General features: G+C 41.0%; 1 protein-coding gene across 1 annotated transcript in view; it reads right to left on the minus strand.

The window, feature by feature from the left end:
* The window catches only part of usp43a (ubiquitin specific peptidase 43a), a 165073-nt gene extending 149826 nt beyond the window's left edge, over positions 1-15247 (minus strand). Inside the window, exon 1 of the mRNA XM_057843065.1 lies at positions 14389-15247. Coding sequence (XP_057699048.1) covers positions 14389-14982 — 594 coding nt within the window. The 5' untranslated portion in view covers positions 14983-15247. The remainder of the gene's footprint in view (positions 1-14388) is intronic.
* Positions 15248-16015: the final 768 nt, after the last annotated feature.

Consider the following 16015-nt stretch of genomic DNA (forward strand, 5'->3'; position numbering starts at 1 on the left):
TCCTCCTCTTAGTACACACCACTGGAGACATCTCAGCAAGGGGCCTCTTATTCCTCCTCCTCCTCCTCGGCCTGGTCTCCCAGCCTGGATGCACTTGCTACAGTAACGCTGCCTCCAGCATTGCTCTGTGTGTGAGCTAACACACACACAAATCACTGTGTCCGTGAAATGGGGCGAGGCCAGGCAAGAAAGGGGAAATGAAGGACATGTTTTCTTTCGTGATGCAGAGTAGCTACACAGCGGGTGAACCAATAATCCAGCCAAAATAACCATCATGGTGCGGGACAAGAAGTGACTCATCCACCGCACTGTTAGAACTCAAATGAAATCATCCTATTCTCTCCCAAATAAAGTGACAGTCCCGTCTGGGATATTCTTCTACATTCTTGATCATTCTTTATTGTAGCCTGTGGTAATGAGAAGATCAAGTGGGTACCCCTTTTCAAGCATTAAGAGCAGGAGGTAATAGAACTGACTCGCAGTAACCACCATTTTGTCACGGTGCCTTAAATGAAGTGCTCAAGGTGACAAGGTTAGTAAAAAAGACATGAGAACGCTCACGGCACTGATGATCAACTCTCCTCATTATACAGAACCTTGAAAGTTCAACATATTCTGTCATTTAATCATATAATTAAAGATACACGATAATATCGGCTGCCGATAATTATCGGCCGATAATGGCAATTATGACGTCACACAGATAATACAGATAATAAAAAAATCAACCGATAATGCAATCCGATAATTATATACTTGATTTAGCCTCCAAATGTGCGCAACCAAGCAGTTTTCTCCACTTCTTCACTGCCGCCTGCTCAACCCCTCCCCTCTCTGAAGCCCCTGTGGGAGGAGGGGTTTAGGAGTACAGCGTCATAGAGGAGGCGGTGTTACACATCAGTGTTGAGGTGCTCTCCCTAGCGTGCGTTGCTTTTCCCGTGTGTGAAATGAAATAAACGACACTCTCGCCATCTACAAAACAGTTCCTCAAGGCCTAAAGAAAGCGTCCTCATTGAACACCACTAGCACTAACCCAGCAGCCATTTAAAACTGCATCACAATGATTTTTGGAACGAATATGCTGCTGCTAGCACGAATGCTAAAGCTATTGTTAACAAATAAACTATAAAGGAAGCTACGGGGCTTGTGACGATACAGAGACGCTGCGGTCCTCCCCGAGTCGGGTTGTTTGGGAATGCAGCCCAAAGCGAGTGGTAAACTCCCATCTATGGCTAAACACCTCACGAGATCGATAGTTGACAAGTAGCTGTCTTCCGACGGAGCCCGCCTGTCCGGCAGGCCGCCGCCGCCTCGCCCTAGGCGGGTAGAGCATGAGAGCAGAGCCATGCACCGAATGCGCCGCAGCGAGCCGGCCGGGGCGGGCGGATATATGGTATGAACTTAGCTGCCGCCGCCACTCCAGTTCAAGACAGAGGCCTGGCGCGGGTGCTAATTTGGCAGCCGGGCGGACTGAAGGGCACAGGCGGGAGGAAATTCCCGAAATGACCCGATAGCCAAACCCCTGGATGAAAAAATAATGCAGTTTATACGACCACGATTCTTCGTGAAAGACATGCCGATCACATCAGTTTTACCACGGACATTTACACAGGTGATGTCAACAAACCATGTTTATCATGACGGCACAGTGGTTAGTTGATAATTGTAACATGCACTAAACGACACAAAGAAGTCATCCAGTCAGTAATGCATTCAGTACGCTTTAAATTTATGACATCTTAATCAGATCATTCTTCTTAAATCTAGTCAAATAATTTTCCCCATCTTGTTTGAGTGTTGAAGACTAGTTGAATGCGCCAGATTATTCCACTTACTTGAACTAAATATTGCATTTCTGACAAGTTTTTGTTTTTTTAGGATTATGTATAATAATTTATTGCTTAAAATAAGGCTGTTAATCTTATTTTCAGCTGGCCATTTTTCTTCAAGAAATCTGAGTGAAATATACTTGAAGTGCTGGCAGTTAATTTAACTTATTTCCAATAGATTTACACTGAAAACAAGGGACCTTAACTAGTCTTAAGGAGCTGTGTTTTTGCTGTGTAGTAATGTTATACTTTAGGAATGGCATACTTTTAAAGCCATTTTTGTGCAACTTATGTATTTACTCTGTAAGTAATTGTTGCCAAAAGTTTACCATTACACAATGTCAGACAATCGGTCTTTATTTAGATGTTGGAATTTACTACTACTACTACTTGTTCACATTTGATGTTGAAAAAAAAAGAGCAATATTATTTTTGCACAGCAATATTTTCTCTTGTGTATACTTTAAAATTTTACATAAATCTTAAATAAAATTATCGGCTTGACATTATCGGTTATCGGTTGGAACGAGGAGGAAATTATCAGTTATCGGTATCGGCTGAAAAATGCATTATCGTGCATCACTACATATAATATAAATAACTTTTGTAAAATGTAAGTGGAGACTATACATGTGCCGATTACCGGTTTCAAGGTATACCGTGGTGAGAAAACGTCAAGGTTTCAAAACCGCACAAATTTTCCGTTATACCGTCCCTAAGGTATTAGCTATTTCTTAGGTCCAAAAATGCATGGGGAAATCCCTCGCTTGCAGCTGCAAGGCTCAACCCTACCCCACCGGTTGTTGCTCACTGTCAGTGAGTCAGCTGTGTTACATGATGGCTGGAGGAGGTGAAACTCCTGAACTTTTTCCCCCATCGAAGAAAACGAAATTGGTGGTATGGGAATACTTCGGCTACAGAAAAGTTACAGACGGCCGCGCCTTAGAGGAGGAGGGCCAACCGACTATAACATGTTTGCAGTGGGTGGCTGCCGAAGAGGCAATACCTCCGATATGAGTTTGCGTCTATACAAAATTAAAGTTTAGTAAATACTACCATGAATGTTTTCCACCAGCAACTCCAGCAGTTTTAGTGTGTCTAGTGGTGGTAACATATGTGTTTTTTTTCTCTCTGGCAACTGTCTGTGTTGAGAAAGAGAGTGTGTGTATTAATGTAAACATGATACATGTCATACACACATGCTTTTTATGGAAAATAATTATTTTTGTTCTGATGGTAATAATGTTGAGCTGTGGCTGTGGGTTTATGCTCACGTAAAGGACTGCTTTTATTTTGATTTTATATATATATATATATATATATATATATATATATACATACACACATATATATATATATATATATATATATATATATACACTTTTTTTTTTTTTTTTTTAATTAACAATATACATGGTGTTACAGAATGTTTGACCCCATTTCGTAGGCCAATAATTTTGACAAATTTCGTTGGAATTACCTCAAATTTTCACAGCTTGTGTAGAAATGTTTTTGTGTGTAACTTTGGCATTTCTATCTTTTTTCTATCTTTTCAGGTTATGAAATGCCATTCACTTCAAAAGAAAAGGCATTTTCCGTGATAGAGTATGCTCGGACTCAGTCACCAAAGACAGTGCAGTGGCTCATCTGTTATTTTATTTTAGCGTGACCAGTTTCTTTGCTATGCTATGCTATTTGTTGGCTGTTGTTTTCTGGTTTCAGGTTAGGCGGGGTAAATTCTGGTGGGCTCTCACACACTCACACACACGTGTTGCTGATCTGTAATCAACTCCTTAGTTTCAGATTCAACCAAATGTAGGAGCAGGGGCCAGATGATTCCAACTTCCACAAGACAACAGCAAGTTGAACGTTCAACATCACAACGTTAAGCAACGTTCACTAACACCTCACATGCCACCAGTAGAAGACTGAATCTAACAAAATGGCATGCTCAAAGTTGACCAAGAGAAGAAAAGTGGACAACAAAAATGCTGTTTCAATGAGGAATGGAATGACAAATATGCGTCCATTTTACCAACTGCAAGTACCAAACCTCTGCTTAATATGCTTAAAGACAGTTGCTCTGATAAAAAGTGAAAATGTTAAATGCCATTTGTTAATAGTTATTGTTTGCACCTTAATGAAAAATCTTGTCAATTATTAAGTGTACATGTGTAAACAAATCTGTACTCGCATGTTTTCTTTGGTTGTATTTTTATTTTAAAAAATTAAAAAAATAAAAAATGTTTTGTTAATTTATCAGAATTGCATTGTATTTTTGTTTGGTCAAAAGAAAACCACCTTTACCACCTTCGACTTGCCTTGTACTTGACCGACATTCATAAATGGGCCCATGCTTTAAGAAAGAAGTGTGAACCTTTAAGATTTGTATTTGAGGACCCCTGCACTACATGGAGTTTTTGGATCGAAACAAGGTAAGTACACGATAATATCTCGTTAAAATCATGGTGTCCTTAATTATGCTCTCACCTCGAGATTGGGTTTAGGGGTTTAATTTTTTTTTTATTTTTTTTTTAAATTCCCTCAGTTTCAAATTTTTTCTTCCCCCAGAAAGGTTTCCAATGATGTATCACATTCCCTCAGTTTCAAAATGTTTCTTCCCCCAGAAAAGTTTCCAATGATGTATCCCACAGGCATATAGGAAAATTTTGAAATTTGGCCTAATTGGGGTCTCAGAGCAGAACTTCAAGTCACCTGAATGTTTTCCGCCATATACCGGCCCCCCTCCCCATTAATTGGTCTTACAATGGCTCGTATATTAAACTTGTAAGTCAGGCCTTTCATATCTAAAAACACCACTAAATACAATATTACAACCGAGTGGAACAGATTACCGGTATGTCAAATGAAGCAATGCCCAGTGTATATCTGAAATATATCTGCCTAAAATCCTCCCCCTTGTGAGAGAACTAGTTTTCTGTCATCCAATTGACCCAGAGGGAGGTCAATTTAGACAAGCATTTTTTCTGACCACTACTTAAATGGCCTCAAGTTTTGATAAGGTCTCTTGATGTTGAGTACTGCGTTTAGTGCAAATGTCCTCTTCCTCTCCATGACTTCCAAAGAATGCAGCCTAACCGCCTCAATGTGCTGGGTAGTCGCACAGGTGAGTCAGGTTGACACGACACAGCATGTGGGTAAATCAGTCAGGGCAATGCCAACTAGTTCAGTCATAAAGCCTAAGAACATCACATGACCAAACCCAGTTGTTGTAACAAGATCTTTGTCGTGTACTTGTGAGAGGGGATATGGCACAAAGGAAGATGAGGATTAAACAAAACAAACTTTACCTTGTATTAGTGGCACTAATGGTTATTGCGACTCTACTGTAAATTGTACAGTGGTTTGAGAACTAGTATGCAGGCTGTCTAGAAGTGTCCTGTGATAGGACAATGACCAGTCCTTACTGTCCTTCCTCTCGCCCAAGGTCATCCGCAACCCAAATGAGGACATGTACTTTTGAAAGTGGATTTATACATGGATTTGAAGCTCAATGGATCCCTACAATCTCTTTAACACATTTGTGTCATGTCACAGCCAATTTGGGCTTTTTGCTTATGTAAACACTTTTTTGGTATAATGACTGTAGTGTGGCAAACTGGGGAGTTGGTAAAAAATGCATCTACCGTACCTTTAAGAATATAAATGTCTCATTCTCTGTGCATGGTGGAAGTAACCTGGAGGGAGCTCTGTGCCTTTGAGTCCCTAATAGGCCTCTGCCCCGTTCCTCAAACAGTGAGCATCCCCGGAACGAACGCCAGGCTCCAACTAACACTTATTCAAATAAAAGCATCCCTAAAATAGATGCACCCCCATCAGCAAAAAACATTCTGTAACAGTTATTTTATCGATCAACACCTTAGTGAGATGCTTTGAACTCAGTTACGAACCAAAACAGCAGCGTCTACTAAAGTACGTCAACAGTCAGATGAATTATCATGTGGCACCATATGATGTTGTAAACTAGTTCTCTGCACAATATTATGGATCACACTAGAAAATGCAATTTCTGGAGAAACTGCGATGGTAGCTTTGCTTTCACAGATAAACCCATTTTGGGTCACATCCTTCTGATTTCAGGTAACCTCCTGTTGATTTGGGAACATTTCAGGGTCAATTCCTGTTGAAATCAGGTCCTATTGATTTGGATGCATTATATGGTAATTTGGTATGACGTACATGGCCGCCAATGGCATGGACGTACATAGCCGTCAATGGAATCCAAGAACATTGGCATCAACAGAATAAAAATAAATGACTGTCAATGGCATCGACTTACTCGGGCGCAGGTGGATGTCAATGGGCTGTAACGGTAAGTTTTTGGTCAAACATCACAACCACACATTTTTCTGCCATTGAAAATAAAGGGGAAATTTTGGCCATTAGAAATGAATGGAACAACGTTGATTGATGTATGTGTGTGAATTAGATAAAAATTGTATGTCTATATACATTTTTATTCATTTATTTTTTTTAAACCTTCGTTTTAGCGCGACTAGTAATTTTTGGGGCGGTCATGCGAAAGATTCCCTGCGTCGCATGAGAATTCTGGTTATTTCAGTATTTTAACGGTGTTGATGGGCCAAACGCATTGGGCTGTGCGGTGCACTGAAGAACCGCAGTTCAAAACAAAACAAAAGAATAACATAGATGGCTGCTTTTGAGTTACATGCAAAGCTACCATCAACTATGATGCCAGTCTCCAGATTTATTGATCACGTGACCGCTTTATGATATTGTGTACATCTTAGTTAATGTTGTTGGATGCAATTTGTTAGTTGTGCCCCGTTGCCCTCGATCCTACCTGCTTTTCTGCTTTCCTCTATAAAAGTCATTTTTACTTTTAGATGCTTTACACTCTCACTTGACATGAATTGCAACATTTTAAGACTACTTTGTGTCTGGGCCTTTCTCCCCAAAGTGTAGCTGAGTGACATTCTCACTTCCCCACCCACATAGTAAAATATAGTTTAATGATTTACCCTGATGAGGAAGGCGCAACACTCACTGATGCACTGACTAGATGTGCGGCAATCGTGACACAGTTTCTTAGCTGCCTTGAGGCCCACTGTTTCCATTTGACTGGGCTTTGTTTGTACATGTGCACATGAAATGGACGATTAATCACTTAATGGCAAGTTAATGACATAGGATGAAGGGGATCTTTTTACAACCAGTGGCCCTGGTTTGCTTGAATTGTCAACTGTCCTTACAAAAACAAATGACTCCAATAAACATCTACTGTACTTTTTCGAACTATAGACCCTACCCACGTGACGTCACAACTCAGCCCTCCTGACTGGTGCCGCCCAATTGTCCGTCAACACATCGTGTTTACCTGTTACGACTACGTACATTCCTCCTATTTACGGCGTGTTTTTCTGCTCGTTAACATTAATAATCAAAATGGTGAAGGCGTGTGTGGCGGTCGGTTGCAATAACAGAGAAGACAGACGGAGAGACTTGAAGTTCTACCGGATTCCGAGAGACCCGGAGAGGAGAGAGCGAGATGGGCTGCTGCAATTCGACGAGAAAACTGGGCTCCAAACGATTACCACAGATTATGTAGTAGTCATTTTATATCTGGTAAGATGCATTTAATATATATTTAGAGGATTTTGGGCTGACAACCACAATTAAGATCATTGCTAGGCTAATCGCCGACAACATACACGTATGTATGTAGTGAGAGTGCTATCGCCAAACCATATAAACATTAAAAGCCCTAGCTCCATTGACAAATGACATGAAATACATTAGACTTGACAGTGGATGTTAGCAAGAACAAAAGATTTTGAATTGAAAATTTCGTAACTCACCTTTCCAAGCACAAGATAGATTCCTGCCGAATTTTTGTGGACGAGGACCTGTTTCACTCAACCAGCAACGAAGTATTTATAAGCCTCCAAGCTCTTAAAGTTTTTCAAACTTTCGTGAGAATAGGCTGATTTTGTGTGGACAAGATAGTTGTACATATCAGGGTAGCTAGCAGATGTCAGGCAAATACGGCGGAGACAGCGGGTCGAAAAACATCGATTTAGGCATCAAATATGGATCTGGCGAATGGATAAACTGAAGCTTTTCCACATAACGCCTTTTATGCAACGCATCAAGTGAGTTTACGGCATCCGAAAGCACCGGGTCTTCCATGAAATGCATTATAAATTGCTCGATCAATTGAGACCATTGATAATACAGACACAAAATGACGGACAAGGGGGCGGAACAATACAGCGATCACGTGATTTTGTGACGTCGGTGAGTAGGGTCTATAGGGCACTACTGATTATAAGCAGCACCCACCATTTTTTACAAGAAAACTATTAGGAATATGTAAGCCACAGGAACCCACATATTATGCGACATTTGCATCAGAGTCATGCATCTCATTAGCCTGTAAAAATCTACAAATAAACCATATTGGACTATAAAACAACATGGTTCACAGAAGTGGGAAAAAAGTAGCATCTTATATGTTAAGCTTAAGCACTAAAACAACAGTTACACATATTGCAGTCAAAAGGGAATTTGAACTCCTAATAAGAAATGCACTTCTGAATGTAGTATAAGTACTCCTACTTGAAAAGATTAGAGAGGCCTGTAATTGTCAACATGGGTAACCTCAACCATGAGAGACAGAATGTGAAAAAAAAGAGAATCACATTGTTTGATTTTTAAAGAATTTATTTCCAAATTAGAGTGGAATATAAGTATTTGGTCACCTACAAACAAGCAAGATTTCTGGCTGTCAAAGAGGTCTAACTTCTTCTAACGAGGTCTAACAAGGTCTAACCAGGCTCCACTCGTTACCTGTATTAATGGCACCTGTTTTAACTCATTATCGGTATAAAAGACACCTATCCACAATCTCAGTCAGTCACACTCCAAACTCCACTATGGCTAAGACCAAAGAGCTGTCGAAGGACACCAGAGACAAAATTGTAGACCTGCACCAGCCTGGGAAGACTGAATCTGCAATAGGTAAAACGCTTGGTGTAAAGAAATCAACTGTGGGAGCAATTATTAGAAAATGGAAGACATACAAGACCACTGATAATCTCCCTCGATCTGGGGCTCCATGCAAGATCTCACCCCGTGGCATCAAAATGATAACAGGAACGGTGAGCAAAAATCCCAGAACCACACGGGGGGACCTAGTGAATGACTTACAGAGAGCTGGGACCACAGTAACAAAGGCTACTATCAGTAACACAATGCCCCGCCAGGGACTCAAATTCTGCACTGCCAGACGTGTCCCCCTGCTAAAGCCAGTACACGTCCTGGCCCGTCTGCAGTTCGCTAGAGAGCATTTGGATGATCCAGAAAAGGACTGGGAGAATGTGTTATGGTCAGATGAAACCAAAATAGAACTTTTTGGTAGAAACACAGGTTATTGTGTTTGGAGGAGAAAGAATACTGAATTGCATCCGAAGAACACCATACCCACTGTGAACCATGGGGGCGGAAACAACATGCTTTGGGGCTGTTTTTCTGCAAACGGACCAGGACGGCTGATCTGTGTAAAGGAAAGAATGAATGGGGCCATGTATCGAAAGATTTTGAGTGAAAATCTCCTTCCATCAGCAAGGGCATTGAAGATGAGACATGGCTGGGTCTTTCAGCATGACAATGATCCCAAACACACAGCCAGGGCAAAAAAGGAGTGGCTTCGTAAGAAGATTTGCAAATAAATTCTTTAAAAATCAGACTGTGATTTTCTGGGGGGGGGTTTCCACATTCTGTCTCTCATGGTTGAGGTTTACCCATGTTGACAATTACAGGCCTCTCTAATATTTTCAAATGGGAGAACTTGCACAATTAGTGATTGACTAAATACTTATTTGTCTCACTGTACAATGAAATATAGGGCTTTTGTTGAATGGCTGTAAATGTCACATACACAATGATAAATTAGTTATTACTGTATTATCATTAATCGTTTAGTTATTGCTTTGATAATGAACAAAAACCCCACAAGGTCACAGAAATAACTTGGACAACTGCAATAGACAACTCCGCCCCCCTGACTGGTGCCGCCATATTGTCCGTCAGCTCATCGTGTTTACATATTACCGCTTCGTACATTCCTGCGTGTTTTTCTGCTTGTCTAAAGAATCACCGCCTAGTAAACAAACCCAAAAACCTTCCTGACAATCGTCAACATTGATTAATCAAAATGGTGAAGGCATGTGTGGCGGTTGGTTGCAGTAACAGAGAAGATAAACGGTCATTTTAGTAGTTGCTGTGTGCCCATTGTAAAAAGGGCAAATCTCTAAAGCAGCACGGTTTGTTTATCTCGGTCCATGACACGTTTGTGTCGACAGCCGTTAGACAGCGGTGAAAACATCAATATGATGCAAACTCGATCGCAGACATGATCAGACAGAGACTACGAAGCTCGTCGCCACGGTCACGCAGTAAGAAGGTGAGCGCAACAACAGGTGTTGCGCCGAAAAATAGCCGCCCTGCGTGAAATGTCCCCCCTGACGGGAGCGCCCGCACGGAAACGACTTTCTTGTACCGTGAATATGTATTATTTTACTCAGCTTGAACTAATAAATGTCATACGTGTGTGATTGTCATTGGGATATGGTCGTGAAAACCTGTAGACTAATACATTTCTGTTCAAAGATGGTTATGTGGCCCAGTCCACGATTTGTTACTAAAATACAGTACTAATATTTTGTGTCATTTAATTATTTAAAACTGATCTTACAGTCATAAATCCATTACTGTAATGCGTCCATGAAAACATTTGATGTCTTCACGTCAATAAAGCGTTATAAATAAGCCTCCCGTCAGGGGGGACATTTCACGCGGGGCAGCTACCGTATTTTTCGGCACACACCGGCCCGTTGTCGATCAAGTTTCATTTTACAATCGTGACAACGGTGACGCTCAGCTGACCAAATGTCGGTTTATATTCGGGCCGGTGCCGATTTTGGGTACCAGACTCCTCATCGTGACATAAATTGGAGTATGATTGGAAATTTTGTGGTCTCAGGACGAGCTCTGACGCACGGGACGGGACCGGACAGGAGGAAACATCGGTTTGGGCATCAAATTTGGATCTGGCGACTGGATCGACCGAAGCTTTTCCAAATAACGGCTTTTATGCAACTCATCCAATGCGTTTACAGCGTCTGAAAGCACCGGGGCTTCCATAATTTGCAAGTGAATCTACCTTCAGAAACTACGATCGTTGACAATACGGACACATAATGACGGACAATATGGCGGCACAATACAGCGATCACGTGATTGTGTGACGTTGGTGATTGGGGTCTACACAGGTAAGCTGTGTCAAAGAAGCTTTAAAATAATACTGTATATATGTATAAAAATTACTATTTGTAAAAATCCAAGTCATAAGCAGCTAAAGAGCAGTTTCGTTAAAGTCAATGAATCAATTGTCAATGAATGTGTGATCTATTCTGCATACACTGCTCCTCTGAAAAATAATGTTCCATTCCACACTATTCAAGTTGAGTTTTAAGACAAGTAACACGTAAGTTGTGGGATGTAGCCTTTGAGAAATGCTCAATATGTTTTAACTAAAATTTGTAAACTAACCAGAAAAGCGGTTTGCCTGATTAGCAAACAAAAATAAATTGCTCAAGGAGATGTTGAGAAAAATAATTACTATAAACTATTTTATTAAAATTTTAATTCACATTTCATCAAAATATTTAAATTTTCCACAAACACACAAAACAAATTTCTGGAACTGCCATATTTTCAAAATTGGTGTTGTACCTTGGGTAAAGTGACCATTTCCACGAGAAAAAAAGTTTTTTGATTAACCACATCACCCGTTTTGTGTGTGATAGTCCTTCAAATTAATATTTATTTCTCGTGTCCCGCAACTTGTGATGCTATCCTGTATTTCTATTAGCATGCTCTGTTTTATGTTGTAGCATTTGAAATAGCCTGTATGGCGAATTTACACCAAAAAAACAAAACAAAACCACAAGAAAATCAGTTGATCGGTCCCTCGTTTGGAAGCCTGAGACCACAAACCAATGAGAGAGCAAAATTTTGCCTATTGATATCACATTTATAAGGCTAGATGTTTGATTAGAGCAGTGAGCCAATGGGGACGCGTGTCTTGACTTACTGGCCATTTTGCATCAGGCAATTCAATACGTATAACATTAAAATCTGTGGTGTGTGTGATTTAAAATAGGTATAGATTGCTCAGTTTTCAAAAGCCTTAGTTTTTCATAAACTTCAGAAACGCAGTAATGTTTGCAAACTTTTTTAACTCGTCCTGTTCAGCTGCTTATAAACAGAGAATAGGAATCTGAGTGTCCTTGTGGTTTGAACAGTTTTAACGTATCACATGGGAGTTTGATATACTTCAATTATGATTGTTCAAGGGTGTAGGTTTGGTCTCAACATTGGTAGGAACGATATAACAGCATAACCTGCATGTACACTTTTTGCAAGGGACGGGACATTAATAAGACCAAACAAATTATTGAACGGGGGTCTGGGCCTCATTTCTCACAAATATGAATATAATTAATTTATAGGCGAAATGATCAAAGCAAAATACATTTGTATTGACTTATACTAACTTATATGTGATTGGTTCATGTGATACAACGTTCAATTCAAACCTTTGTTTTCTGAAACTACTAAAAAAAACATTTTGAAGTGCAAGTCCCTTTATTAAAAGAACAGGGAGCTATCCAAAAATGAGTCGACTTCTGGGGGACACTGGAGCACTCCTTGACTCAAACTAAAGTATTGTAATATGAAAGTGATTTGGCAAAATATTAATGAAAAGAAATATGAAATATCCAGAGAACCATCTATATCTGAGGCATCCAAAGTTCTGTCATGAAATTCTAATGTTTGATTTCATTTCACTTTTTTTCAGTTCATGTTTATGTCAGTGTCCTTCTGAAATGAACCCATTCTTGGGACTTGCACTCTGAAGCCACAGTGTTGCATTACGGTAATGCACATAATGTAAACACTGATCCAAATGAGGGTCGGCTAGCTTGACTTCGTTGTTCCTTGTGGAGTTCTTGATCCGGGCTCATCAGATTACTGGGAGCCACTTCATTCAACCGGGAGCAGCCGAGAGCCTTCTCCGTTGTTATGTGCGCAAATAGTTCAACAGTTTAATAGTTTAGTTATGTGTAAATACATGTTTTACTTTGCGATCAAAAGCTCTACTTGTCTTGTTGTTTATGTTATTTTGTAGAACGAAAACATTATTCAGATGTTTGGGATGTCACAAAAGCGAAAAATAGCTGTGTTAAAGTCAAAGTTATGTTTGAAATGTATGCTTTTACAAAAAAAAATTCTAATGCTGATTTCTAAAGAATGGAAAAAGATATGAACTAACTTTTTTTCTGCTGAAAGACGAGAGTCTAATCTTTCTTTTGGTGGGTTTCATGTTTATATAGCTATAGAACAGAATTTTCTGTGGGCCGTGCAAAATCAGTCAAAATCCAGTAAAATGCCCAGGGGCGAAGGGCCTTTCTATGGTGAAAATGACTGGGAGTGAATGAGTTAAGGCCCTCAAAGCGCCTTACACTGTCTCCTCATCTACCTACTGGTGATGCAGCACCAGGTCTGAACATAATAAAAATAATTCATTCAATAATGGTAGGGTCTACTCTATCCTTACAGGATATGGGAAGACAAAATTACCCGTACAACTGAACTCATTGTATAAAGCAAATAATGTGGCTTAAAAGTTTGTGGGTGCTGGATTTTTTTCCAACAAAACAGGACGCCACCTTTGCACCAACTGGTGTCTTACAAGTGTAATCAGTTAATTGTAGCCTAGCCAGGTGCTGCTTTCTTTAGGCAGTGGTTACATGGGCTGTGTTCGATCGGTATGGGGGAAAAACAGGACCCACGGCGGCCCTTGAGGACCGGTGTTCTGCCAAAATCTCCTACATCGGCGAAACGTTCTACATTCGTCGAATTTGACACCCAAAGTACTACCGTGCGCTCTGAACTTGTTTTGTTTAGATGCATACAGGAATAACGTACACAAAAAAAAAATGACTGCAGAAAATACTTAAATGTAGTTATATCAAATAAGGACGGTTTAAAATACGCTCCGTGCCTAATGTGGTCAACTGCTTCAAAGCTAACACAAAAAAAACACAATGGGAAAAAGTATGTGAGGGTAATACATGCAAAAAGTATATTTAAGACAGTGAAAAGGTTCTAAATAACTAAATAAAAACAAAAATAGTGAGTACTCGCTGCTTCTAACCGATGTGCGCATGCGTGTGGATGCATGCGCAAGCGCGCTGAGCATTGTGTAGACGTTTCGCCGCGTAGTAAGGAATGGCCGAACACCTGTTTGGACACAAGGGAAAAGCCGGCAATTTCCTCTTATGACCACGCCCATTTGAGACTTTTTTCCATTCCGACGCACCTGTGGAGTCTCGTGACTACTACGCATTTTGAAATGGTGGACAATATAAAAGATATTAAAAGCTACTAAAGTCATATAGTACTTTGTGTAATCAAAGTTTAAATGTGGGAAAGATTTTAAGAATCTCACCTTGAAATCCACGGAGAGCTGCGGCGTGTACTCCAGCGTCCACAAGGCTCGAACTAGCGACGCGAGCTGTTCAGTCACCTCACCCCTGGCGGTCTCGCCGTTCACTCTCCGGGCCAACACGTCCATCTTATACCGCTCCAACCCGAGGTACTCAGCCAAAAGGTCGGTGTTGCTGAGGCACTGCACCACGGCGTTCATGAAGCAGGTGTTCCCATGGTTTTTGAGACCAAGAGCCCCTGGGGTCTTGTCACCGTAGCACCACGACAGTCGCTCCTTGACCGAACCGTGGGAAGACAGCGTGGCGCTCTTTTTCACAGTGCCTTCCTTCGGAACACTCACCGGGGGCTGTTCTTTAAAGCCTCCGCTGTCGCTTCGACCGAAGCCGCCGTCGTCGTCGTCCTCTCTGGGCTCCGGCGGCCGTCCCTCGCCGAAGTGCGCCAAAGTGCTCAAAGTTTTAAGAATCCTGCTCATGAACTGACTGAGAGAACGAAGCGATTTCCGCCGGGTGAACATGCCGCTCCGGTGCGTTTTCTCTTTCCGCTTCGTCGTTTTGGCTTTCATGGGCTTGCGCGGCTTTTCCTTGCGGGGATCCATGGCTGCTGCCTGCACCTGACAGGAGGAACACTCGCTCTACTGTGGAGGAGGAAGAGGAGGAGGTGCACCTGTCTGCCAGACAGTCTACTCTTCCTCCTCCTCTTCCTCCTCCCGCCTTACTGCAAACATCGCAGCCCCAGAAGTGGCACCGAACCGGTACCGGCAAAGCGTGTGGTTAGCTTCTCACTCTTTTATTTGTACTGGCCTACCCATCTTCGTTGCCACACGCTACTACTGGTTAGGTACTCCCGAAGCCAACGCTCCTTCCTCCTACCACGATAGTACGAACAATGCCCGCCCCTCACAACCTACCCTGGGAGGATGATAAACACAAACCGGCCACTTCATTAGGTACGCCTGCCTTTGACTTCCAACGGGAGTATTGTAACGACAGTTGAATATAAATAAATGTTTAAAATATGTATGGGAACTCTGTTAAATACAAGGATTTTAAAAGGGCCATAACCAGAGTTTATTTTTCTTGGAAAAATAAACTGAAAATGTACCAAAACTAACAGGAAGTGACCTGGGAATGATCTAAAATCAGAAAGAATTGACCTGGAATTAAACCGAAATCAACAGGAATTGACCAGAAATGCACAGGTGACCCAAGAATGCCCCTAAATCAACAGCAAGTTTGAAATCTATATAGGGCACTCAGGTAAATGCCTGCAAATCTCTCTCTATACAGTACTTATATATGGCGGACAACACAGACAAGGCTGAAAAAGCAGTTTCTGCCCTTTCATCCATCTTTAAAATAAACTGCTGTATTTTAACCCAAAAGAAATGTTGTGTTTGATAGAACAATTTGTATAGATGCTGCCATAGCAGTTTCATGGCGCATCATGCCCCCGGATTATCATTAATTTATCCGTTTTACCCTGGAGACCCCCCATTTACACACTCTGTGCAACCGCTTTGTTTCAACCCAGCCAAAAAAAGAAGGCAATTATATTTATTATTTGAAATGTCTGTCATTTTTAGCTTAGAATCGTTAATTGATGTCCAATATTTAAAAAAAAAAAAAAAA

The sequence above is a fragment of the Corythoichthys intestinalis genome, chromosome 8 (genome assembly GCF_030265065.1).
Source record: "Corythoichthys intestinalis isolate RoL2023-P3 chromosome 8, ASM3026506v1, whole genome shotgun sequence".
NCBI lineage: Eukaryota > Metazoa > Chordata > Actinopteri > Syngnathiformes > Syngnathidae > Corythoichthys > Corythoichthys intestinalis.